General features: G+C 37.4%; 1 protein-coding gene across 1 annotated transcript in view; it reads left to right on the forward strand.

The window, feature by feature from the left end:
• Positions 1–26779, forward strand: part of PRKN (parkin RBR E3 ubiquitin protein ligase) — a 767421-nt gene that overhangs the window by 128182 nt on the left and 612460 nt on the right. The window contains exon 2 of the mRNA XM_055714146.1: positions 25280–25443. Coding sequence (XP_055570121.1) covers positions 25280–25443 — 164 coding nt within the window. The remainder of the gene's footprint in view (positions 1–25279; positions 25444–26779) is intronic.

Genomic DNA, 26779 nt, shown 5'->3' on the forward strand with positions numbered 1-26779 from the left:
TCAAATATCACTTCCTTGCATGGAGAATGTATGAGATGTATCTGTGGCCAGCCTTAGTGGGTTAATAGGCATGAATCAGATGGGCAAATAGTATTTAGTATTTCAGGAGATGCTTACCAAGGGTAGGATTAATCTAAAACCAGTTTTTCAAATTGAAAAAATTAAGTCATTTTGACAGTTTCATTTATTCTACCAGTTTATTTCCACTGACTACAGATGTTGCCTGTTGTGTCTGTGTTAGTTTAAATGCATCAAATACTCTGATGGATAAATTATTAACGCTCTACATGGCTAAAACTGATGAACTACTTAGGACCTCATTAGCTGTCAGTTTTGCCAATAACTTCTCCACTGCTAATGTAATTTGCTATAATGTATACCTGCCCCTTTTAGATGGTCCAGGGTCATCAATATAGATTCATCATTGTCAACTCCCATGCTAACTATGAAGACTACACTATTTATTTCAGACCTGGGGAAGATCCGCTGTGTCTTCAAGCCTGTCTCCTATTTCTCTGTCTATAGCAGCCTATAGGTATCCTGTCTCCTTAAAACTGTGTCACGATCACACCTTTAGACTATCTGTATACAACAGCATTGCTGTTACAGGAGGCCAACATATTCATCTAGGTTCCTTCTGTAGCTAGGGGGACCGATGCTCTGCAGATGCTAAACTGTTGATTTGAGAGGTAATCTAGAGAACTAATTTAGGTTAGATGTTTTACTTTTATATAGGTGAAGTAATAAAAATCCAGTAACAGAATACTATACATTTTAGTAGTAAACTTAGTTTCTACACCATTCAAGGACAGTAATTTTAAACACAATATGAGCATGTATGTTGATTTTTAAAGCGCTGAAAAAGTGTCTGTTAAATTAGAAGCTCGTCTCAGTTTAGCTGCGGTGTCACTCCACTAATTAAACTTCATAAAATATGCAGTGTTTACCTCCAAGAGTAATCTCATATATATATGTATATATAAATAAAAGAGCTACATCCTGTATGTACACACAGTCATCTGAAAATACATATTACTACTCTGGTCAGATGTTAGTTACATATATCCTTTTTTTTTATTGTATGCATTATTTATAGGGAAAAAAATCAAGAGCTTGGCTATTGGGTAAATTTATATTGTCACATGCATGATAATTTTTAAAAACCTACATTATTTACTGGATAGCCCTGCTAGACTGCTCCACTGAATAAATAGAAATCTTGGCACAGTCAACAATATTGCAAATACATGTTATTTGCATAATCCTTTTCAAAGAAATATGCACAGTATTTCAAGATCTGTTTGTGCATATTGTTAATTAGAAAGGCAATTTATCTTCTAATGTACCCTAAAAGTGATTATTGTCTCCTCAGCTGTTCTTTCGTTGTTTACAGATTGTGGCTGAAGAGATTTTTGGGAGTATCTCTTTTGTAAGTGTAGGTGTAATGCTAAAAGTCCATGCATGTTGTTTTCTGGGATGTTAAATCATGTTTCCTCCACTTTAAAGTTCTGTTTTACATTAGTTTCAATATCAAAGTACTTTTGTATTACATATGTTGTGAAAATGTTTGAAAGCAATAGTTCCCCATTCTCCCTATTTTTCTTTAACTTGTTTCTGTGACAAATGTTAAATCTCAAACTTCTGGAGAAGTTTCATCTTGATTTTTATACCTCCCAAAATGCAGATTTATGTACTTGAACTGCTGATTAATGAAGTGATGATCTTTGTGACTAAAGTCAGATTCTTTGATATGATAATTTTAATGAAACCCAACACCGTGTAAGCTTTTGGGTTTTATTTTTACTTCTTTGTCATGCAGTCTTTGTTCTGCTTTGCACCATATTGATGAAAGCCTACATTAAATGACTGGAAAATCCAATTACTGTATTTATTTAATGCCATGAAAACAGAATACATTTTTTAAGATTGGATAGTTTTAATTTCTATCAAAAAAAAAAAAAAAAGGAAGGTGGCATTAGTTCGTGCCTCTATATTTGGATATTCTTTGAGAAGGGGTAACTTACTTTCAAGGTTATGGTTTTGCCTTGCTTTCGCCATGGCAGCTGCCTATGCTCCCTAGTAGGAGGCAGTAGATAGTGAGGAGTGAGACCTGAACAAGTCTCACTCCTCACATTTATGCAGATTGCCTAAGGAAAAACTCCAAGTGATTGCTGTCACCCTGTTGTTATCTTGAGAGAATGATCATTCTGACAGAGACAATTGCTGTCCCAACGTTTCTGTTAACCTAAAGATTGATTCTGCCCTAAGGCATGATTGTGAGGTCTCAGTGGAGCTCCTGAAGCTTTTTATTTTCCCTTGTACATACTTGCTTTGATTCTTTAATGCTTGGCATTAGTAAACATATTTTAAAATATAGGAATTAAAATTGCAGACAAAGGATGTTGCTATGTACTGTATTTTTTCAGATTGACCTTACTTGGAGCCCAGCATGTGGGTATATTTTCAGAGAAAGATTGCAGAAAATAAGTATTAGGGAAGGCCTTCAGGCAAGATCTGGTCTTGAAATACTTACCGTCACTGTAAGTTATTATCAGAGGGAAACCATGTATTTTTAGTTGGGGAAGTTTCTAGAACAGGATTTTTTTGTATAGTGTTGGTTCGTTTTTATATGATAAAGCTTCATTCAGTTTCCCAAGGATATACATTAGTCCTTAGATAATCAGAATGCTGGGAATGATTTGGTGCAACAGCTGAAGAAAACTTCTGTAATTCCTTCTGACAGCCTAACTTATTTAGTATTTTTAAAGTTATTTTGATATTTCTGATTATAATAATCTTCAGAAATTCCTAGCACACATCTATTCTTGAAGAATTCTGTAGTAGCTTATTATTTATTCTATTTAGCTTCTACGCACTAGGGTTTTTAAGCTTTTGGAAAAGAAGATGGATATCGGCGCCAGAGGCCAGCAGATAATGAGATGACTTTATTCCACAACTAGAAGAGGCTATTAGAAAAAATAATTTTTAGGATGTCAAATGCAGTATATATGCAGATAAAATTAACAAAAAGATAGCATGTCATTTCCCCTATATTATTTTTGTATTACTATGATTTATTTCTCCAAACAGTAGTTCCTTGAAAAAAACTCAGTTACTCCTTGATTTGTGACAGTGATTGAGAGCTGGTTGAGCATCCACCTGCTCGGGCAGGCCTGTTTTGTCACCCAATGCATGCTTCTGTAATCTACAAAGCAAATGTAAGACAGTAAAATTTATTCAGGCAAGAAATACAAATCTACCTCTCTCTGATCAGGATTCCCAACAATTCATCATGTTAATGTATGCTTTGCCTCAGTGTAAAAACCTACTTACAGGCCTTTAACTTACTCTGGTATGATATGTTGAACAAAGTAACGCTACTTAGAGAACAAGTCCTGTTACAGTTATCACCACAGTTAACCTGATAAATTCTAATACTGAAAATAATTTACGGAAAATGACCTGTTGTAGTATCAACTATTCAATGAGAGAGGGGAAAGTGAAATCCCCCTCACAACACAGCTGCAGAACCAAACAAAGATCACAGGGTTACATTTCAGTATTGAGCTTGTTTTCACTTGTGTTCTTCATAGTCTATGAACTTCTGACTTTGTTATTTAGTATGTTTGATATATTGATTAGTAAAGGTTTAGTTAGTGCACAGCACTGGAAAAGCACAGTAAGACTGGAAATGAACATCTCTTGTATCGTATTTGCTGTATTAAAAATAATCCTTTAGACACAGTTTGTTATTGTTTGTCTTTCCCTGCTGGAAGTCATCTAGATCTTCAAGGCTGGTTTGGTATGAGCAAATAAATAGACATTTTATGTCAAGCATAGGAGACTGTTCCTGTTGGACCCCAGTACTCTGGCCATCTTATTTTAGATATTCCAGGTGTGGAAGGTTTAATGCTTAATAAAATATTTACTTATTTGAAGTTATATGATGTTGCGTGGGATTTTGAATTGAGAGCAGTAAAACAATATGTGTAAATCACAGTGCCAGGGCAAATTACACTTTGCAGAGTGTAACAGTTTTAATGTATAGTTGAATCAAAATGTGAATTTGATTCTTGTTACGAGTCTGTATAATATGCTCACTTTCATGACACTGGGCATCCCCAGTGGCCAGGAAAGAGTACAAGGAGTGAGAAGTCATCACAAGCCCACTGTTACCCCAAGCTCTTTTCATTCATTGTTCTTTCATCCTCTGCCTTTGGTGGAGGTGCATATATACCCCCCCATGCTGGTTTGACATACAGGAAGATACTTGCTTTCTTTTGATTAACTCATGGATGAACAGTTACACAACTGGTTGGTTCACTCAATTGACATAACCAGCTGATCCACTAAACTGATTGCAGCTGGCTGATCCACTCAGCTGATACAGCCATTTATCTACATCAAAGCCAGCCTCTGGGCCTCTTTGTATGGAGCTAAGTTCAGCTCTCTTTGAAGCAGCTGTCACCAGTCGCTTCCTATGTCCTTCCATGAGCCTTAGGAGCACATTGCCCTTGGCCGTCTCCTTTGAGCCGTCTTTCATTGTAGGGGTTCACTGATTGATCACAGTTCCACAAAATGACAATTATAATTTAGTACCTGTCCACCACTTTAGGAAAGTCTTAGTGACACCTTTGCAAGAAATCATTTCTTCTAAAAGTGAAGCTGTATCCCTCGTGCAACTGATGGTTCTCTGCGCACGTGTACACAACAGGGTTTTTCATGCAGTGAATTGCAGTGGTAGTTTGCTATATGAAAAAAACTCTTCAGACAAGCTGGCTCTAATTGTCAGGATGACAGCAATCACTGTGGATGCCAATGTTGAATGCAACACAGATCAGACTAAAAAGAAATGGTGATTTTTTTGAGTAAATATTATATTCAAGGAAATAAATAGATAAATAACATCCTAATAATTGGATAAAAAAGCCACATGTTTTTGAATTCAGGTCAATTTGCCAAATTGTTCTGTGAGAAGGTTCTCCTGCAAAGGTCATGAAGATTCATAACCAGCAAGGAGGTCCCTGTCTTCTTTGATCTAAAAACAGGTGCAGAACTTACTCAAGATACAGAAGAGTCAAGTGTATATTCCCACTTGTTTGATTTTATTATTTGATTGGTACATATTTGGACTAACAACTCCTGTGTGAAGTAGTACAGGTTAATTTAGATTTTCATCCTAGTTTCATCACAGTTTTGGTTGACAATAAGGGAAAAAAAAAACCCCAAACATTAGCATGTTTCTTATATTTGCATATTTACTGGAGCAGAACCAGAAAAAAGGTTTTTCTATGTCCCAGGTTAATATTACAAATACCCAGACAACAGTTAAACAGGAGCTGTTTGAAATTTAGGTTCAGTGAATGGCAAAGTTCATGAGAGTGTATCCCTCTTGGAAAACTCAACAGAATGATGAACAGAGCTCCTTAACAGTCCTGAAATCTGTGTTTTCTCACATCTTTGAGTAATATCCTACCTCAGCACTGACAAGCAGACTTCTGCAATTTTTAAAACCAGTACCTAAATCAATCATTTCACTTTCATTGCTTTGCTTTTATGAACAGCAGCAGGAGAGAAGCAAAGTACAAGTGCAACAAAATCGTGCTCACATGTACTTAGTTCCCTTACTCTAGACCATCTTTGGGTTTCAAAGTTAAGACTTTGGGGTTTATTATTATATGTAATGCAAGTATGTATGCCTGTACCATACCTACTCAGGATTCTTTTTTTTCCACCATGAAAAGGAAAAAAAATAAATATCACAATTACAGGCTGGAAGGAAGACATCCTAGATTGCAGTACAAAGCCAATGTTTTGAATTCTTGTATTAAAATTCAAAAGGTAAATTTATTTTGAAACAATGAAAGAACAATCTCAAAAAAATTCAGAATGCTGCATACTAGCTTTCCCGACCTGAAACTGAATATTTATCAAGCATTAATGCATAGAAATTTGCTAAAATATTTTCATGGGAAAGTTGATCAGTTTGTCAGAATGCTAACTGTTTTGACAGTTCCATGGTATGTTTTCAGTATGTATGTTAAATGTTCCATTACTTGGATGGATTATTTACTATATCTGATATTCATAGGAATTGCAGTAGCAGTAGTATTCTGTAAGGTTTTATATTCAGAGTATTTTTTTAACAAGGACCTATTAGTATGTACTTTAAGGAAAAATATGTCTTGATCAAAGCCACAGTACAATAAAATCTGTTATAATATGTTAACATATTCATGAATGCATACGAACATTAGTAGTTAGTCACAGAAAAGGTAAATGCTAGAAAATTATATCAAAAGTACCCAGAAGTGATAATGAACTAAAATCCTTTTTGAAAAAAAAGTTTTGATTTCGTGCTTATAATTATTTATAATCTGAAAGCCAAATATTTATATGATAAATTCTAAAATACTCAAAATTCCTTTACCCTCACTCAGACGGCTGTAATATATCTGTAGCATTTTATATTTTTAAAACCTATTTTAAGTGTATAAAGTTAGTGGAACACACTTCTATGCTGAACACAAAAATATTCCCTTCTATTCATTAATCTGTGTTCATTCGTTGGCTGATTTTAAATTATAACATTCTACTACTATAATAGTAGTACATAAAATGTATTTTTCTTTCTTGGACAAGATTCATTTGCAGTTTTGGACCCCTTGCGTGAAGTGTTGGCCCTGCTATAGAGAACATGGATTTGCTGCTGTGGTGGGACCGGGCTCTCTTCCCATGTGTTTATTCATTAGTCGTGGCAGTCCCGTCACAGCGGACCCAAGGCACTCAAGCCCCACACAGCTCAGCGTTTGCAGTAGAGCTGTGGCACGTGACAGACTGGAGATGCAGGGTTGCATGGGGGCTCCTGGGCAATCAGTTTCTGTGAAAAATGAGCAAGAACTGGAGAGGCTGGCCGTGAGTATGTAGGGACCCATTTATACATCCTACTCCAGCCTGTCCTTCAGTGGAGAGGTAGGGATCCCTGGAAAGCCCCTCTAAATGTCCTGCCTGTGGACTACAGCACACCTGGAGCAACCTCCAGGTCTGTCTCTCCAGCATGTGGAATGAATCTTATAACTCTTGACCCTCTAGTATTTTTGGAGTGTGGTTCATGGGGTTGGGGTTGTTGATACTATATCAGCTATATTGCTTTTGGCTCCGGTTTTAAAATAATGCTTTCTTGCATATTTTTTTCTCTGATGCGCTGTTGCTTAAACTGCATGGTTAAACAGAAAGTGATTTAATGGAAATGTCAAAATGATCAGTTCATTTTTCTCTTTCGATTACTTAGTTACACAGAAACATTTAGTACTGGTGATGTAATGCACTGCATACAGGGCTGGACTAATCTGGTTCCTCTCCATATCACTCAAAAGTCTTCAGAAAATGTTAGTATTTGGATTTTAGCATTGTGTGTTCCATCTCGCTCGGCACAGGTGCTTGTGTTTGTCACAACAGCGAAGAGTAGTACGATAGTCCTTTACCAGTTAGGCCTAGAGTTGATGCTGTCAGACCGAGTGATGCCAAAAATGAGTGCCCAGGTCTGCTTCAGTTACCATCAGCGTAAACGAGGAAGCAATCCACCTACTTTGGCATGATGAGCTTTGTAGATGAATTATAGATGGAAAGTTTTCTAAATCCAGAAAATAAGATTCGTTTCAGCTGATAGCCTTTTTCATAATAATACAGACTCTTGAAATCTTCCTGTTAGTTACTTCTCTTTTCTAAAATGAGGATTCCAAGAACATTGTCATGTTTGTACATGCATATACATACATGCACAGTGTAAATGTAATGTGTGTGTATATATCTATATAGTGCATGTGTATATAAAGGTACTGTGTGCATATAGGTAGTATATATATGATGAGTGACTCATAAAGGAATTATGAGCTAATCTTTCCACAGTATTTCAGGATTTCTTGTCAGTTTTACAGAAACTCGTGCATTTTTGGGAGGGCTGTTGGAGCAGTATTGATGTTGCCAGAGAACAGAGATCATAATGTGGTCTGATCTGCCCTTGTGCCCAGACTGTTTCCTGGCTGTCTCAAAACTTGTACTGGCACAAGTAGCAAATGGGAACCCAAAGCATGTGTGATCATTAAAGATACAGCAACTGTGTTTTTCAAAAGACTTGCATGGCTTTGGGTTTTCATTTTTTAATGCAGTTTTCTAAGTTTTTTCTTGTTAGAACCTCCAAAAAATCATTGCAATAACAGTATTCAGTCTCAGTTCGCATCAATGCAAACATATTGGAGGAAGGTTTCACAAAATGCTGTTACATTTATGTAAATCTGTTTTCCAATTTTGTTTTACGTTATCGTGTCTGCTTTTATGAATTTTGAATAATCCTTAGGTCTGTGTTCACTTCATTATTTTGGTGCAGTTACTATTTCATTACAAATATATATATTTAATTTACTCTGCCAGGTAAAACTAATGTAAGGGGTGACAGTTTCTGAGTAGAAAGTTACAATAACCCAGCAATATTAGAAGAATCCAAGTTGAACATACTATATTGGGTCTACCTTCTTTCAATGGCATCTACAAGACAGCAACAAAGAGACACATTCTCTTCTACTGGAGTATGATACACTATGCAAGGATTATTATTTCCCCCCCCCCCCCCCTTGAAAAGATATTGAATCAGTTGAACTGCAGAATTCTAGGTTCATGGTTTATTTAGGTGGCAAAAAGAGCCAGAGTTGCACTGAACTATTAAAAGGGAGAACATATTGAAGTGCTAAATAATTTTAAATTATACAGTTTTACTACTTCAGAAAAGAGCAAGTATTTCAAAATACTATTTGTTTCAGTGTTCTTTTGTCCATATCTTAATTTAGGATTCCTGCAGGCTTTAAGACTTTAATTTTTTGTTCAGTGCTTAGGCCAATGATACAGGCTTATTTTGAAGAATCAACTATTTATACTTTTAATTTTTTTTTAATACAACTTTTATGGAATGACTTTGTGAAATTTCTTTATGAAATGGATATCTGCATATCGTGAATTTAGGAATGACTATTCCCTGTGGAAGTTTTGTATGACAAATTAATATCAGTATTTAACTTCGTAAAATACATGACTCCTGGCAAGAGATGGAAATGTTTTTGGCAAGTACACACTGAAAGAAGGACTGAGGGTTTTATGTTTTCTTCCCTTGTTAGTGCATTCTCTTACCTATGCTATTTCTTATTTTCCTTCTAGCCTTTGTTCTTAAAAAAAAATTAAAATAAAATACACTATTCATTGAATAGTTAACAAAAAAGTTAAACAGAAATATGTTTAAATGTATTCTTTTCAACAGATACCTGTCCTGTGTCCTTATCCTTAGAGTAAGTTAGAGAACATTCACAAGCTTTTGGATTTTCTTATTCCTAAAAGGCTCAGCCTGGAGTAAGGATATTTTTCATGCGCCTTCATTAGTTACTTTATAGTACACTAGAGAAATGAAGACCACTCAGTTTTATTCCCCAAATCATGACACAGACTGTAGGTCCTCCCTAATACTGGAGAAACCTTTTCTTCTTCCCCTGATCTATTTCTTTTCTGTTTCCAATCTTTCCTCTCTTAGCTTCATTATTCCCTTTGTTTTCCTTTTGCATCACTCTGTCATACACTGAAATACGTTTACTGTATTTTTCAAGTAAACTTCTATGAGTCAGTCAGAGCGATTGTCTGGTGAGTGTTGTCTGGATACATGCCTCAGGCTTCTGAGGTTTCCTGGGTCTTTCTGGCGTTTCAAGCTAAGGATTATCGCTTTGTTAAATCGTAGTGTTTGATGCTCCTTTCTGTTTTACAAGACACCCATTTCTACATCAGTCCTGGGTATTTCTGTCATGAAAGGGCTAATCAGTATTTCACGGACGGGCCAGAGCACCACTATTGAAGATCCAGGGTAGCCGAGTCCACCATTGCCTAGAATTAGCTTGCACTTCAGACTCCTAGAACTTGTGAAAGCCAGAAACTTTCAGGATTTTAGAAATTCTTCCTACCTCTTACAAGGCCAGTGAGACTTAGGAGTGAAACACACATAAAAATGCTGGCTTCAGAAAGCTGGATTCTGGGGAAAGTGACATTCCCTTGTAAATCTGATTTAATGCACTCCTTGGTTTCTCTGCTTGTTGTAAGTCATATCCTTATAGAAGTTGTTTATCATGGCAATGAAACAGTTTCACTTACATAGTATAACTGTTAATTGCTGTTGCTGTTTCAGTCGCATTAATCATGCAAAAAAAATAACTTGCATCAGATGCATTGTTAAACTCAATAATAGTGTCTTTTTTGCAAATTTAAAGAACCACCCTACTAAAGTGACTATGTTAATTCTCTGGAAAGCATGAGATGTTTGCTTAGTCCTCTGGATTTTTTCAAGAAAGAAAATAATCTGTCTGACGATAAATACTTGCATTTTGCAATTACGACCATATGTGGTATCACAAATAAATAATGGCTCACAGTCTTTTGTACATATATTTTTGTTACTAATGTAACTTCCTTTCTCCATAATGAGAATTATTATTATAACCTATTTGACAATTACTAACTATTCAGTTGTGAACCAGCTGTATCATTTATGATTAATTCTTTGGAGGAAAGAGAAACTGAAGAAACCCAACCTTTTTTTTTTGTTTGTTTAGCTTAATAATTTATAAAAAGAAATATATCCATATTTTACTTCTCTTTTCTAAAATGAGGATTCCAAGAACATTGTCACGTGTTTGTACCTAATGCTTGACGTACCCTCTTTAAAAGAGCAATTTTGGTTCACAATTCTTATTCTTCCCGAACTAATTTAATTCTGCTGCTAAGTTCCTCTAAATACATTTCTAATTATCTAACCAAATAACCTATTTCTGTATTTTTTCAGCCCTTTAGCTTGCCACAGTATTTAATTTTTAATTTCAGTCACTATTCAGAACTCACACATGCCATTGCAAAGATGTGGGTTTACGTGGATGATTGGCTTAAAATATTTTATGGGTTTATTTAAATGAATCTTGTTCTGATTTTATTCTTGTTTAACATTTATCATTTGCCTAAGTTAACAGTTAATTTTCTCTTTATAAGTAATTTGGTTCATATGTTAAGAAATGTGTTACTGAGATGGACATAGTGACATTGTAACTGTGTATGTCACAAACATTTTATCCCTAAATATTGTAAAATTGTAAAAAGTCTTGTTGAGCTGATGAGGTTATTTGCATACAGATTTATTTATATTCATAACTTCATATACTGACAGGGCCTATGCATGGAGCATATGCTACAAAAAAATGTACCTATTTACAGGTATAAAGCTGCTCATGTCCAGACCACTCTAAATAGGGTGGGAGGGAACATTGTGATCAGGAGAACTTGGCAGACTTAGATTGTATCTGAAAACACCATATAGTTTGTAATGTCAATGTGCTGCAAAGGAATGCTGTGTATTACAGTCCTTCTGTTTTATTTCTAAGAGCCTTACGTAAAGTATACTATACTCAGACTCAGTATTTTTGATCTACTGGTGTCTTGCTTCCACCATCTGTTTTTACAAAACTATTTTTACCTTAACAAGTATCAGTGGCTGCCACTGAGTCGCCCTTTGATGTGCAGTTGATCACAGATGAGAATAAAACTGCATAATAGACCATAATTTCCTGTCTGATCCAAACTCAGCCTTGTGTGCTGGGTGATTTCCTTAGAACTAATTGACAAATGCACTGGCACAGGGACTGATTGGCTGCAGCTGTTCGCCTGTTTTGTCAGAAACACAGAAACAAAGGAAATCTTGAAACATGGAGTGTTTGTGAAATTGAGGTAGATCTTCTGGGAATATTCATAGTTAGAATGAAGAACTTGGGATTTTTTCAGCAAAGATGACTGCCTCTTCTTTCAGGCCTCAAAACAGGTATTGAAACTGAGTAAATCCCCTAGAAGACTAAACATAGTTCTTGTAGCATCATTCCTCCTCATAACAGGAATGATGGAAACACAGCATATGGCCCCAAAAAGTAACTTAATACTGGTCTACTACACTTTCTTCAGAGAGCTGATCTGAAAGACTGATCAGCACAATCAGCTTGTAAAACCAAAAAAAGTTAAGATAGATTCTGCTGTTTCAAACGGTATTGTGCCTAATGTGACTTGCAGAAATGGCAGTGCATTTCTGTCTTCCACCCATGGATGTGCAAAATGGGACTTTTGCAAGAAAATAGGTGGAACTTTGCTATGCAGATCTATCTTGGTAGGAGTGTGAGCCATTCCCAAAGGTTAGATGCAGCCTGTACTTGCTGCCTCTCACTAGGCTTCAGCTTTTCCAGTGTAAGGCAGAAAATAGCCCATGTATAGAGAATTACATGTAATCACGCACAGATTTATTGTTCTTGTTCAGAAATTTTAACTTCATGCCTTGCTAGTTAGAATGAAAATTCTGAGCTTCTGTTTTTTTTGGGAAAAAGTATAAATTTTGATCTAAGAAAACCAAAAGGGATATTTTAACTTAAAAATTGTTTTAAATAATTTTTCACTTCAGCAAGGAGGAACTGATTCATCTTGTCATCATCCATTCAGCTGTTATTTCACATCTTAATTTATATGGATCTTACTTTTGTCAAAGCAAGTCTTTTACATAATTTTCTTTAGCTGACACTCATAAAATGATACATGCCCACAAAACCTTTGGCTTCGGTACGTTACCTTGCCAATGGAAACGTGCTCTTCCAGGGGAATTATGACCTGAACTAGATAAACAGTCGTCTTATTCAGGTACCTGAGAAATTTTGATCTATCACAGCAATAAACTAAACCCTCAGATGATGAGGCCTCCTTTTTAATGGTGAAATTAATTTATATAGCCATCATAGTCTTTAATAAAAAAACCCTATATCTAGTGAAGCCTATCTCAAAATGAGAAGCCTGCAGGCCTTGAAATACCTGACTTAATATCAGATGGAAATCATTATGTCATGTTCCTCAGAGGTGCTGATGGATGAGATAGTAAAGGTAAATCCAACAAAAGAGATTGGCAGAGAATTGGTAAAGTGGCAAGAAACATACACAGTAAATTTGTGGCACAGCATAGTTCCACATGGTCTTCACTATTTGGTGTGCATATCTATAATATATGCATATTTTGGCTCTGCTTAGTGTTGATTAAAAAAACAAAGCAGAAGCAAAGTTGCTTATATGATATCTGAAAGGTTTCACAACTTTTATCCCATTGTATTTAGCTGATGTATTTTTATGTATTTCACCATTTATCAGTCTGAGGCGTCCTACTGTATTTTGGCATTTCTTTATGATTTGGAGGTTTTAATCTTTCGTATTTGAAGTAGTGTTTAAGTAATGTGCTCAGTAAGCCTCTTTCGTGCACTGGAGTCCCTACTCTCATCGTATGCAGCAAGTTCATGTCTATATCTGCTCAGTGAATTAACGATTTCACTCTGTACTGAAATAATAATCCGAGTTAGGCGTTTTATAATACATACATCTATATCTATATATCTATGTACACACCCACTTTTATAGAATAATTATAATTATTTTGTATATTTATTATAATTAATGGGTGATTGTAAGTGACTGTATCATGTTTATTTTAAATAGGTCCAAATAATTTTTGTGTGTTTGGAGGATATGCTGAGGATAAAATTCTGGTGTGACACTGGGATATTTGAAAGTGTGTTTCTTTTTTCCAGCTTACTAGCAGTTTTATAGTAGGAACAAGAGACTATTTTTGGCAGTCAATTCAGACCATGTGTTTTTGCCTGGCAAAAGTGGCTGCTGGTTATTTTCTTGTGTCAGGGACTTAGAGCTATTGAATGTGGCAGTGCTTGTTACTTGGGATTGAGATAGGTAGCAAAAGTAGATGTTAAAAGAAACTAGCAAAGAGAGGAAGAGCTTTGAAAAACTCAAGTGGGAGAAAATTATCTTTGAAATAGGGTAAATTTTCAAGCTTAGCCAAGGAACTTTTTTTTTAACTAATTCAGAAGAAAAGTTGGGTACATATTTCTGTTACACAACTGGAAATTTCTTTGGCAACCCATCATTTTATAGTTCTATTTTGATCTAAGGGGTTAAATTTCACTCTCAGAGGAGCAAACAGCTAAGACAGTTTTACTGAAGCTTGTATAATTAATTGGGATCTTTAACTAGTTTTTACATTATGTGTTTAACAGATGCAATTTTGCCAAAAGAATTTAACTTGGACCTGTCAAGGTAAATTCCAAGTTGCTACATAAGTGCTGTATGTTTTGGAACAAAACACATTTTTCAAATGTTAAAAGGCAAGGGCATTTTTAAATTGTTTCAGAACTATCAACAGTATGCCTTTGTGAAAACTTTGGAGCTGGCGCGGGCTGCCTGGACCCAGGGATGTGAAACGCGGGCAGTTCGTGGCCCTGCCAGCCCTGCACCATCGTGCAGGCAAGGTTTGTGGAGCTGGAGGCCGAGAGCTGAAGCATCCAGCAGGGCCTGAGGGTTGGGGTTTAACCAGGTTTCAGTGGGTGCGGAGGCGGGAGGAGGCCAATCACACCGGCACTGTCGGGGTGGCGTGCCCCTCGCACAGCCCTGCCTGCTCACACACACCTGGGCCAAATCCAGTCTTGGTTAAGGAGCAGGAGCCCAGCTCCTGCCAGCAGCTCTCTGCCTCACACACACACACACGTGTGATTTTATAGCCTGTTTAGACACTCTCACATTTGCCGTGGCTGAAGAGATGTTAACATTTTCTCTTGGCCCCACCCTGCCTTTTCCAAGAAGGGCAAGGACAGGGTGGTGCCACGAGGCACGGGCGGCAGCCTGGCAGGCAGGCAGGCAGCCCCAGACCCCGCTGCGGGGCGGCAAGGCTGGGCCTGAGGCGAGGCACAGAGCCGGCATGGCTGCCAGGCCGGTGCAAGGTGGCCAGTCGGGTCACATCCATGTGAGAAGCCCAGGCAGGAACCGCAACAGGCTGCTCTGGGCAAGGGCCCTGCCGTGGCATAGCTGAGAGAGGGCCTGGGGGCTGGCGTGGGCCCCTGCGCCATGGCAGCATAGTGAGACCCCAGGGAAGCCAGGCAGGGACAGTCGGGCTGGTGGTGCCCCCTGTGACCTGATAGTGTCCCTTCAGGCCATTCTGTAGTGCAGTCATCCTCCTAAGTCTGCTCTGCTATTGCAGTAATTTTACTGTTGAGAGGACAGGTCTCAAGGAGGAGAGATTGTGCCCATGGTGTGGAAGAAAAGCAAAGCATCAGGAGGCGGGGTGAGGTTAGCGTTTAAAGGTAAACGGCAGGGATATGACAGGCCTAGAACATCAAAGCTTATTTTTCTGCTAGTGGAGAACTATTTTTCAGTAAAACAGGTAAACTGAAAAGATGCTGAAGGAAAATAGACTGTGGCACTTAGCCTTAAAGTTCTCAGTTACAAAATATAATTTCATTTTTGCATCGTGTGTTTTAAAGCAAATCAGGATGGGATTGTAATGATACTGGGATCCCCTCAAATGGGATGAGTAAAAGCAATGAAACACAGACATTCAAAAACTAACTTTAGACCTGTAAACAGCAGGGAAATAAGCCCTATTATGTTTCTGTTCTCTGGAGCAGTTGGCTTCATCCCCTTCCTTCAAGCAACGCACGTGGCTATCCTGCATAGAACTAAGTACTGGGCTAACACTCTGCTGGGCTATAACAGTTTTTATACCCTTTAGTTTTGCCTTGGTTATACTTGTAGTGGCTCTTGCAGAAATTAAATAAAGACAAAGATTTGTGTGTCAATAGGTGGTAGATAGGTATGTTTTCTCTGGGACTTCTGGGTTTTTTATAAGTGAAACTAACCTGTTTCTGCATAGCCATTCCAATGGTATATATATTATTCTTCTCCATATTATCATATGGATTTATACTTGTTTGTCCTGTAAGTAATTCCTGACCAACTAACAAACTTCATGAGGATAGAAAGTCCTTCCTTAGTCAGGTGTGACAGCTGCCATATTTATCATACATTTGTTCGATCTTCAGCTGTCCACCAATGCTTCTAGTATTTAGCAGAATGTAGATACTGTAAGAAAAATGTGTTAAACTTCCTTGGGAACTGCAAATGAGTGCAAGTGTTAAAATAGTGGAATATCACTATTGCAGTCTTCACCTTGCACTCCCTTTTATAGTTTTAAACCTATTGTAATAGTCCAACTTGAGATTTTCCGCCTCTTACGGATTTCATTGAACTCATGCAGTCTTTGCAAAAATAGTGGCCCATTCTTCCACAGGACAAGGGTAATTTAAAAGCTGCAAGAGTATACAATTTTATTTTTAAATGTAATACTTCTCATTAATACAGAAAGCTGTAGCATATAGCTGGAAATATGTAGAAGTTAAGGACTCTTATCCTTATCCAAGCCCATTAAAGAACAGTATATGTCTATTTAAAATGAAACATGAATTTAGCTTGATTCTGTATCAAGGAAGTTCATGGCAGCTTTGTGCTGACATAAGCAGCCAGTAAATCAAGAAAAAAATAGCTAGGAAAATAGCATTTTTAAGAGATGTTTTTTAAGGAAATGCCAACATAATTGTAGTGTTGGGTTAGCTAGCTATGCATTCCTCCAACTTTAAAGAGAATTTGGGTGTAGTAAAACTGAATTATTCACAGGAAATAATTCACTAGACAAATTTAGCCTGTGTCTTGGATTAAGAGGCATGCTTTCTGAAACAAAATTAGGTTACTCTAAGAATTGCTGAGTTTAAAATTTGCCTCACTGCAATATAGGAAAGCAACTGCATATGCATGCATAGTTCTGTAGGAAAAAAGAGCAGTGCTGAGCTCTCGCCTTTTTTATTTGCCTCTGTTCTGGATTTGGATTACTTGGTAGCGAGGAAGATGCAGGAAGAAACTGACAACCTGGCCACTTGCTGGATTTTACTCAGTGTTACATTCTGTTGGGGTACATGTGTGGAAATACAACCCAGAACATCTACAAAACAGCTGCCATAGTCATTCAGAACAAGAGTCTGCTTAACCTTTTGTATTACTGTCTCCAACAGTGACCATACACAGACACCCTTCTGAAGAAGGACAATATTTGACTCAAATGACAAGAGCTTTAAAATGTAGTTTCCTGAGAGTGGAAAGAATATCTTGTGACCGTCTCTGTTACTTGTTACTGTTCTGCACTGACAAGTTTCTCTTTGGCTCAGTACGTAACTGAAAGACACAGCCTTTCTAAGCCTAAAACCTACATATAAATGTAGTTCATACTAGTATATATTATCCCATCCTTTCAATAGAAAGGTTACTGAGTTGCCTATACAGTAACTGCCAGATTCTTTTCTCCCCTTGAAACAAAGTTATACATCCTGCAACTACTACATTTCTCGTGGTTTTTAGAAGATCTGTTGCTAGTAGCCATAAGCAAATGTTTCATTTTTGTCTGTTTTGAACCTAGCTCTTACAAGCTTAATGTGATGCCCCCTAAAACTTGTAATGGAAGTGAGTGCCCAATCCCTTCTCACCTTTTCCATGCTGCTTATGACTTTGTAGAAAACGGTAATCAGGTAAAAATGTAGCATATATGAATACAAATGTATTCCTTTCCATAAATAGTTATTTGCATAAAAGTCGATCATGATTTTTATTTAAAAAGGAAATAAAACTATCACAAATCTCAATCTTTAAATTGGAGTTTATAATCAAGGCATATTTTTTTATGATACACATTTAGTGTTAGCTAGAACTAAAGATGTTTCCATGAGAGAGTTTATTCCTTGCTAAGGAGAGAAATAACGTCCCCAGGGATGGGGGTTTATTGACATTGTTTTTGTTAGATTACTGCATTGCTGTCTATGTATGACTACACCATAAAATTATTTGTTAGGTGATGGTGATTTACAAATGATCAGAAGCAACCAAATTACTCTAGCTTAATAAGTTGCCACTTATTGCCTGTGTAGGCTTTTTTTTCTGCTGTGGCTGTGAAGTTGGCTTACAATAATGTGCATTAATTTTATTTCACAAATGCAGTGATCGAGGAGGCCTAATTCTGCCAGTTATTGTGGTTCAGCCGTGAGCGGTAACTTATTAAGTCATGATCAACTTCACTGTATATACCTCTTAGTCTGGATCTGGTGCAGAATACAAAGCAGGACATTTTGCCAGGAAAACATCATACCAATGCATTGATATCTGCAACAGCAACCCACTCATCACAGGGTAGTGTTCAAGGTGTTGATATTCAGCCACACAGACTGAAATGTGTGAAATCATTATCTCTGAGACACTATCTAACTCCTTGTGTAGACAGCAGAGGTTCTGTAGTTGGATTTCTCTGTATAGAAAAAGGGAGTTGGCAGGATGTTCAGTGCAAGGGCATCAAGACTCAGGATCTTAATATCTCAACTTGGCTCCAATTTGTTGGAATTTGGCAACTTTTTGATGAAAAGACATCTGTTTGAGATTTTTTTTTGAGGAGAACCGAGTGCTTTTGCTAATTGATGAAAGGGCTGCATGAATTCCTATGGAACTGGTTATTCTAATGCTGATAAGATTTTATTTTATCATGTATATATATGTGTGTATATATATACATATAAAGAAAAAATATCAGGCAAGCCAGTTGGCAAGAGCTTTGTGACAGTGACAGCCTCCAAAGCCGGACTTGATGTAGTAGAAGTAGGGTAGAAATTAAAAGGGAGCTCCAGTGCTCCTGGGAGCAAAAAGTGTTGGGAAGGACTCCTATTCTAATGCAGATCCTAGATACACACATTTGTGAAGGAAAAGGCTGCAAGCAGTTCCAGGCTGCTGGAGCTGCTGTGGAAAGACACTTTAAAGTACTTTGCACATAAGTTTTTTAACCATTTAATTGGACTTTCTGTAACATGTGCTGACTGGCTGTTTGACAAAAGTCTGCCACAACTCAGAGCTATTCCTTTACAGACCTGACCTCAGCTTGCATAATTTCCCTAACTCATCTTTTTCTTTCCATTTTTTGTTCCTCTTTAATCTTCTGCTTTGTTCCCCCCCTTTTTGCAATTCTGTTGGCACACTGAAAACCAGGAAATACCAAGAAAAAGCTGTGGAACAAGATTTACTACCATCACATATTGTGTTCTGCTCCTAGTTTTTTGCACTACATATATCCTGCAAGTGCATTTCTACATTTTAGGTTGTAGATATTCCAGGCAGCAACTGACTTTCACTCAGGGTTTATAAAGTGCCTACAAATGTATTTTGTGTTCATTACATATAAAGATTAAAATAATAGAACAGTGTCTTGCTGCATGATTGAGGATGCAAGAGCCCCAAACATCTGAAATACGTGTTTTTATTTTATGTATTGAAATAAAAGACACTTGGAACCGCTGCCTTCAGCCAGTGCCTTGAGAGGTGATGCACAGGTGCAGTAATGGAGGGACTTACAGAACATTTCCACAGTACTCTAGCAGGTGGCAAGGATTTTACATTATCTTTATTCCTACCTTCTTTTCCTGTATTTATTCCTTTCTGTGAAGTTTCCTGTTTTCATCTGCACTAAACTGGTTAGTTGCACTGGATAAATAAATAATCATAGTCTGTGAAAATAATTTAATACTTAAAAGGAATGGAAAATCCTTTCTAGTGTGAAATAGTCTAGATGTAGGTTTCTGATCTAAGCAGAGCTGTGTTCTCAAGTCATGTGCTGAGTCAAAAAGGAACTGTTCACCACAGTGATCTATTTTATGATACTATCATAAGACCTTTTTCCCCCAGATCTTCAGAAAAACATTTTAAAGGTCTTGTCATCTGACTTCAGTAGTCTCCCTACTTTTAGAAATCAAAAGCGTTTCACGTTTCACACCGTCCTTGGGTTACGCTTGAGTTATATTCTTTTTGTTCATAGGAAGAATGGGGAATAATAAGTACTTGAAGCTGCCGCTGTTATCATCGGCAGAATATAATTGCTCAGCAGTAAGATCTTAAAGTTTAAATATGTGCATTCTTTTGCCACAGATGATATATTCTAGGTTATAGCGTTTGTTTGGTGTGCAGCGAAGCACGATTGTGTGATTCAGTACTTTAGGAAGAAAAAGAATTGTCTATTTTATGTGAAAACTAAAAAAAAAATATTGTATTTTGTATGTAGCAATGTAAAGAGAGATACTTTTTTTTTTCATTCTTGGGATAGGTCAGTTGTTCAGATTCTATATATTGGGACGGTGCCCTCACAGCTGGTTCACAAGCAGGGCCTAAGCTTCTCCAACATGCAATATTTATCTTCTCAATTCAGAACTGGAAAACCTGTTGTGTTGATGGCAATGGGGGTTAAAGCTTTGGCACTTTTGGTAAGACTTGCCAAAGAGGAAAGGCTGCTGAATCCCAGGGCTCTTAGAAATGGCCCATTGAGATCCTGGCAGGGGTGCCTGTCTACCAGCTTTCTTGAAGCCTTCACCCGAAATTGTGCAGCTCCCCTACACATCTGCCCCATGTGTGTTTGACTTTAACTAGTTTGCATCTGCATTTGCTTAAATTTCCAGTTTGGTTTGTACTAACATGCTGTATTGTAAACAGGCACAGCTGAGATGCAGGTACACATGTCTTTCAGTATCCCAGTTGTATGTGTAGCAACCTCCAGTGTAAGGAATGGGCAGATGGCCAGACGCAGTACTGTCTGAAGCCACCTAAGATTTTAGTTACAATCTTCTTCACTTACATTCCTTTCACTGACAATTCTTATATTACTTCACGGGGAAAAGATATTAATATTATTGTATCCTAAGTGATGGAATTGTGCTCCTGATTCTGTTTTGGTGGTGGTTGCAATGATGCATCACACTGTTTTGAAAAAAAAATAAATCTTCAGGGTAGCGATACTTTATTTGGGAACTGGTACATTTCCATATTGTATTTCTGTGAATGAAGTGGCTCATTATACATGAATTTATTAATACAAATCACTTTAGAGGTGATATTGTCTAAATTTTGTTAGTCACTTGAATATAAATCAGCTAAAAGCCAAGAAGTTGAGTTCCTTGGGAACTTATAATCAAAATAAATGCTGGGCAGCCTCTATCATGATACACCAGTGTTTCCGCACAATCACAGAACCCACTTCTTTCTGGGATTTGTGTTGGTGCTTCATTTGGAGAAAGAGTGAGAACCCAGAGGTGTCCAGACAAATGGATTTGGAAGAATAAAGAAGTATTTTTTTCCATGAAGTGCTGAAGGATGAAAATACTATAACACTTACTTACATGGTACTTCTTGTTCAACAAAAAGAACACAAAAAGTCAATACATTGAGATTTTGATGTGTTTGAGAGGAAAACCAATGTCAAAATAGTGAAACTTCCCACAACCCGGGATGAATATTTTAATTCTACTCAGTAATAGTGAAACTTCCCACAACCCGGGATGAATATTTTAATTCTACTCAGTATTTACTTCTGTGTATGCCTCCACTCCCTAGTCCAATCTGAACAGCAGGGAGAGGTGGAGGGAAGCATCTTAACTTCTCACTGTTTCTCTAAATTACTGCCTTCCTAATTGCTTCCCTAATTTACTACGCTGTGAAGACTTGATAGAATCTGCTTAGCCAGCTTTAACCTGCTGCTGCACGCTAGACCATCATTTCGGTATATAGTCTCTTACGTCATCTTTGCACCTGAATGCATTTCACGTACCCTGCAACTCTGTGTGCTCTGGTTCCATACTATCAGTTTCCAGGGGAAATGTGTTGCTCAGTACAAATGCAATTCCTGCCCTTACACCCACAAATGACAACTTTCCCTCTGCCACACTCGCAGAAGTGGCATGGTGAAGAAGTAAGCCTGCTGTTTTTGAAGAATTCAATTTCCATCACTTAAGTCATTATGCCGGACCAAAAGTTTTCTTACTGTGCAGATATATGCTTGAAAAAATGGGTATTTTCATAGGTAACATTGGAAATTACTCTGGAAATATGTAAAAATTACTTAACTACAACTATTCCCTTATGTAGCAGTTTCTGATCCTTCCAAAGAAGAGATTAATACTATCCAGCTTGGTAAACATAAAATCAAATTTATTGCATGAAGATGTACACCTTAGATATCTGAAAGATGTATTGAAATATTTATATACTTCTTTTTTTGTTTGCTTTTTAAATTACACCACTTTCCTTCAGTCAGTACTGTGCTTCAAATTGTGGACTTTACAAGTGAGATTTTAAAAGTATGTAAAGATTTGGAGAGATACCAGGAGAGATTTAAAAAAGCACATAGGTACCTCTTGATCCCTCTGGGAATTGGATCCTTGTGATATTTACAGAGATTATCTTTTGACATGACAGTCAAGACTCACAAAGGTTCCTTTTATCAGATGAGTTTTACTGGTTGTCACTTCTTACAGATGTTGAAGTAGGAGACTTGATCCAGATGGAGCCTCCATTCTAAAGCTTGGTTTGACTACTTCTTAATTTTAGTAACTTGATTTATTTATTTTGGATTTCCATCAGCAGTTTAGGCCTCAGGTAAATTCTCAAATTTTCTGTTAAGGCAGTATTTTTTTAATTTTGAGTAGACAAACTTCAAGTACTAAGTCTTGTCAAAGTATGTATACGTTCTTTGAAAGAGGTCTCGAATGTGGGCAGAACTTTACCTGTGATCTCTTGCATAACGTGTGCTGTTAAGAGTATAAGCTTAATAGTAATTATTTAATTATTGAGCTGAAATATCAAAAAGAAAATAATAAGCTTCTTTTTCCCTTAGAAGACAGCTTTAAATATTATAGTCCTGAAATTCTGGGTTTATTCCACAGACTGAAGTTTTATATTTAATCCTTTTATGCTCTATGCAAGTAAGCAAAGGTCTCTTCTGTTCTTTTACACTAAAAAGAGTTGTTGGATTGCAGGCTTTGTGATAGAATAAATTTGTTTAAAGGCAAAATATTTATGGATCAGAACTTTCCAGCAAGCCAAGTTTGGCATTCTAGCATTTTTCTGAGTTAGATCTTCAGGCTGGTAAGAAAGATGTAGTCTTTCAGGCAGGTAACAAAGATGTAGTCTTTCAGGCAGGTAACAAAGATGTAATCTTTGCTGTGGAGTGCAAAACATTGCACTCACACACGTTTCCCATATTTGCTTGCAGTTACAACTGTGAGACTTAGCATTCTGCTACCTTGTACATGTAGAGAGGAGGAAACTATTCCTGTTGGAAGTGAATAATAATAAAACTATTATAAGTGCTGGGGATAGTTAATGATTAACATGAATTATGTTTGCGGTAAGTGTGCTGGGTTTATACTACCTTTAAAAATGAGTACCACTTTATAATTAATTGAAATGACACTTGTTTATGCTTCTTTTATCAAGCACTTTCCTCTTACTCGTGCATTTGATTTGCAGAGTCAATGCACTTGCTAATTTTTTTTCATTTCCAAAACCGATAGCACTGGCTTTTGCAAGACAATATAAAGAGGATTATTTATTAGTCAGCAAGAAGTCTTTGGAGATGCACATGAATGCATTTTATATGTGTATGTGAGTGTATCTATATAAATGTATTAATATATATGCACACAGTCAGATAGTCAGAGCGTAGCATATTAAAAAGGTATGTTCCCCATTGATTCAACTATATCTTTTGCTACTGGCCCAAGTAATGTTATTTACATTTGACCATTCTGAATGTTCCTGGAAAGATGCACAATAGTCAGTTCCCATTAGCTGAAACTACTTTTTGTCATATAAATCCTCCTTTACTCTCCAAACCACAATCAAAATAAAATTCAAATTCCGCTGATTTTTCTGAACAGTCTGAATACAGCTTGCACAGTTTAGTTATTTCCAGAAGACCTTCAAATACAAACCAAAGCCAGTAACAAGATGTACTACAGGAGACTCTGTAGCACACTGCAGGGCATATGTACTGCACCCTGGCTGACACATTATTATGCAAACTTACTCTGCATTTTAGTACCTTAAGAGGGCACTTTTCGAGTGAAAAACTTAAAAATATCCTGTTAAATTTTATTGATATATGGTCTTGTCCCTTAAAGATTAGCCAAATCTGACATGAAGATGTGAAATCACAAATATTTCCAAGATCACTGCAGCACATCAATGGCAGCATTCTCAGCCATATTTAAATGTTCTTAAAGTATCTAAGAACTTTGCAGTGGTCATGTAGATTATGTGTTTGAAAAATTATAAAAATCCAGTTTTCAATTTTAAAAATAGTTACTTCTTTAAACTATATAAATAGTTTTTACCTTATGCTTCTGTCAGTCATCAAAAATGCAAAGGATTAACATCTTTAGGTAAAACAGTGGAGTTGGAATGGGAAATAAATATTTAAGAAGACTGGTTGTTACAGTCAATACCCAAGCACTTTAGGTGACAGGTACCCGCAATCCAATTGATACAAATGATTTTATATTTTATATTGAGTTTGGTAATTCCTTTGCTTCCTGCCTGTGGAGCTATTGGTTGAAGTGGTCCGCTGGGAACATGTCTACTGTTCATAGAACCTCCATGACTGACATGGATGCAGTGAGGTTTTTTTTCCTGTTTCATAGTTGTAGTTATTCCCCCCACCATGGGCTCCATGAGTGCATTTAGACTCCTTACGAAAAACAGGGGAATGGCAGGAAGCTTATGAGTTTGTTTGCCAGACTTCTCTGGCTGTATAAACCACTTGCTGCAGCTCTGAAAACAATATGACTGGTGCAGTAGTGATTTTCTGCAGTGAAAGTGGATGTCAGCAGTAGTTACGTACTGCAGATATTTTAGTGAACTCTGAAAAGGCTACGCTGTAATACAACACTCCCAAACATTTCTGCTAGCGTGTGATTTCCTCTCCATCATTATCTTCTGTAGAATAATATCTGTGGGAAACCGATTTATATGACTGTGCTTTACTGTGTAACAAGGAATTCTTTTCCCTCATATTGTTTAATATCTTTTGGCTCCAAGGCATACTTCAGTTTCCTGCATTTATTTGTTACGTGTAGTGGGGAAGAGCACGAGGCGCACAGAAAGCATGTGTGCCCCGTGCCTGCTAAGGTTAGGACTGAACTGAAAATCTATTGTGCCAGTTAGCAACTACTTAGGCAGCTGCCTAGTTGGGTCTCTTTTGACTCTGACTATTCTCTGTAATTTCTAATACTGCCAAAGGGAAACACATAGGGTTTATTTATTGGTCACCAACCATTCTGTGATGGGTTTCAAAATGGTACACTGGAGTATTAATAGGTTTTCTCTGAAAATGGCAGATGCTTCCTGAAATTGCAGAGTAAACCTCTTGTAGTCACTCTTGTACAAACAAGTCATGAGAAATGCTCACTTTAAAAGGTGTTTTGCTTTTGTCCAGTGTTTGTCAGGTTCAACTCCAGCCACGGCTTCCCGGTAGAGGTTGGTTCCAATGCCAGTATCCTCCAGCTGAAGGAGGTGGTTGCTCAGCGACAGGGAGTTCCAGCTGACCAGCTGCGGGTGATTTTTGCAGGGAAGGAGCTCAGCAATGACTTGACACTGCAGGTAAGTCTCCCTTGGTAGCTTTGCTTCTGGACTGCTGCCAGCTACACTGCCTCTGCCTCTAATGCTGCCAATCTGACGTTCATGCCTCAGATCTAATAGAATAAATAGTGCCTGGGGATTCCTTGAACTTTACTCCACACTGCTTCATTAATTCTGACCTTCTTAATTATGCATTAAAACAGCAAGCAGGAAGGATGGGGGAAGAGGGAGAATATGAGAGAGAGAGCATGAGAGCTGTGCCCTAGTGAATAAATGTTTACTGACTACAGAAGCAAGCCAGGCACAATTTCTGTATCTGTTCAATTTCTTACTTATTCCATTTGAATCTTAATGAAGAAGGATGTGAATAAATTGCTTTAAATCAGGCTGCACAGTCATCACATTTTACAGAATTTGTAACCCAATTGTGACCCCTGGAGGATAGCTACAGGGCTGCTGTTACTCCTGCTGCTGCTGCGCTTGTGCAGGTGAGTGCGCTGCTGGAGGGATGGGTCCGGATAACAAAGCCCACGGAAGTGTATTCCAAACTGAACTCTTAAACATGTGGAGCTAAGAGAGCAGCAGGGAGCATGGAAGACTGGCCGTAGGTAGGTTTCTGAGTTTCAGCTCCTGAAGGTTAGCTAGCTGTGCTCTTCAGTAAGTGCAGAGAGGTGTTCATTTGTGGTGAGCAGTAGTAAGCACGGAAAGATAGGTTCAACTTTCTCATCTTTGCTACCGTTAGCGGTGCTGCTGCAGTTGCTTTGTAAATAATTTTGTTTATCCTGTATGTGGATTTGGCAGTTCACTTGGGTAGCCAGGGCTTAGCACGAGGTCACACATTTAAGACATTTGGGGAACTTGGGGAAACCTATTGGCCTTTCAGCAGAGTGCAAATACTGATTTAATGAAATTGCTGTCCTTCTGCAGTGGTATCAAAGAATTGCAGATGCAATCTGTAGTAGTGCAGGTGATTATATAATATATCCCTCACAGGCAGAACTATTTCAGATTAATTGGCACTCATATTTCAGAAGTATTGCTGTACTTAGGATGGCTGCTAAGCTGGGGTACAGAAAGTCACTACTGTATTGATGACCTATCACTGTTTCTCCTTGAGTATGATATTTATTGCCTTGCAAAGGCTTTTAGGGAGTTTCAGCACACAAAGGAAGGTATAGAAATGCGAATTGTTGTCAGTGTCCAATGTATCACCTGTGGATAGTGTTGATGCATATATTCATGGCATAAACAGCAATGTACTTCACTTACTTATATGTGAAAACATATATATGAAAATGTAAAAATAAAAAAAAAAAAATGTGAATTGTAGAAGTTGTGAGTTGCTAGTTGCTAGATT

Source organism: Falco cherrug, chromosome 6, assembly GCF_023634085.1.
Source record: "Falco cherrug isolate bFalChe1 chromosome 6, bFalChe1.pri, whole genome shotgun sequence".
In the NCBI taxonomy this organism is placed as follows: domain Eukaryota; kingdom Metazoa; phylum Chordata; class Aves; order Falconiformes; family Falconidae; genus Falco; species Falco cherrug.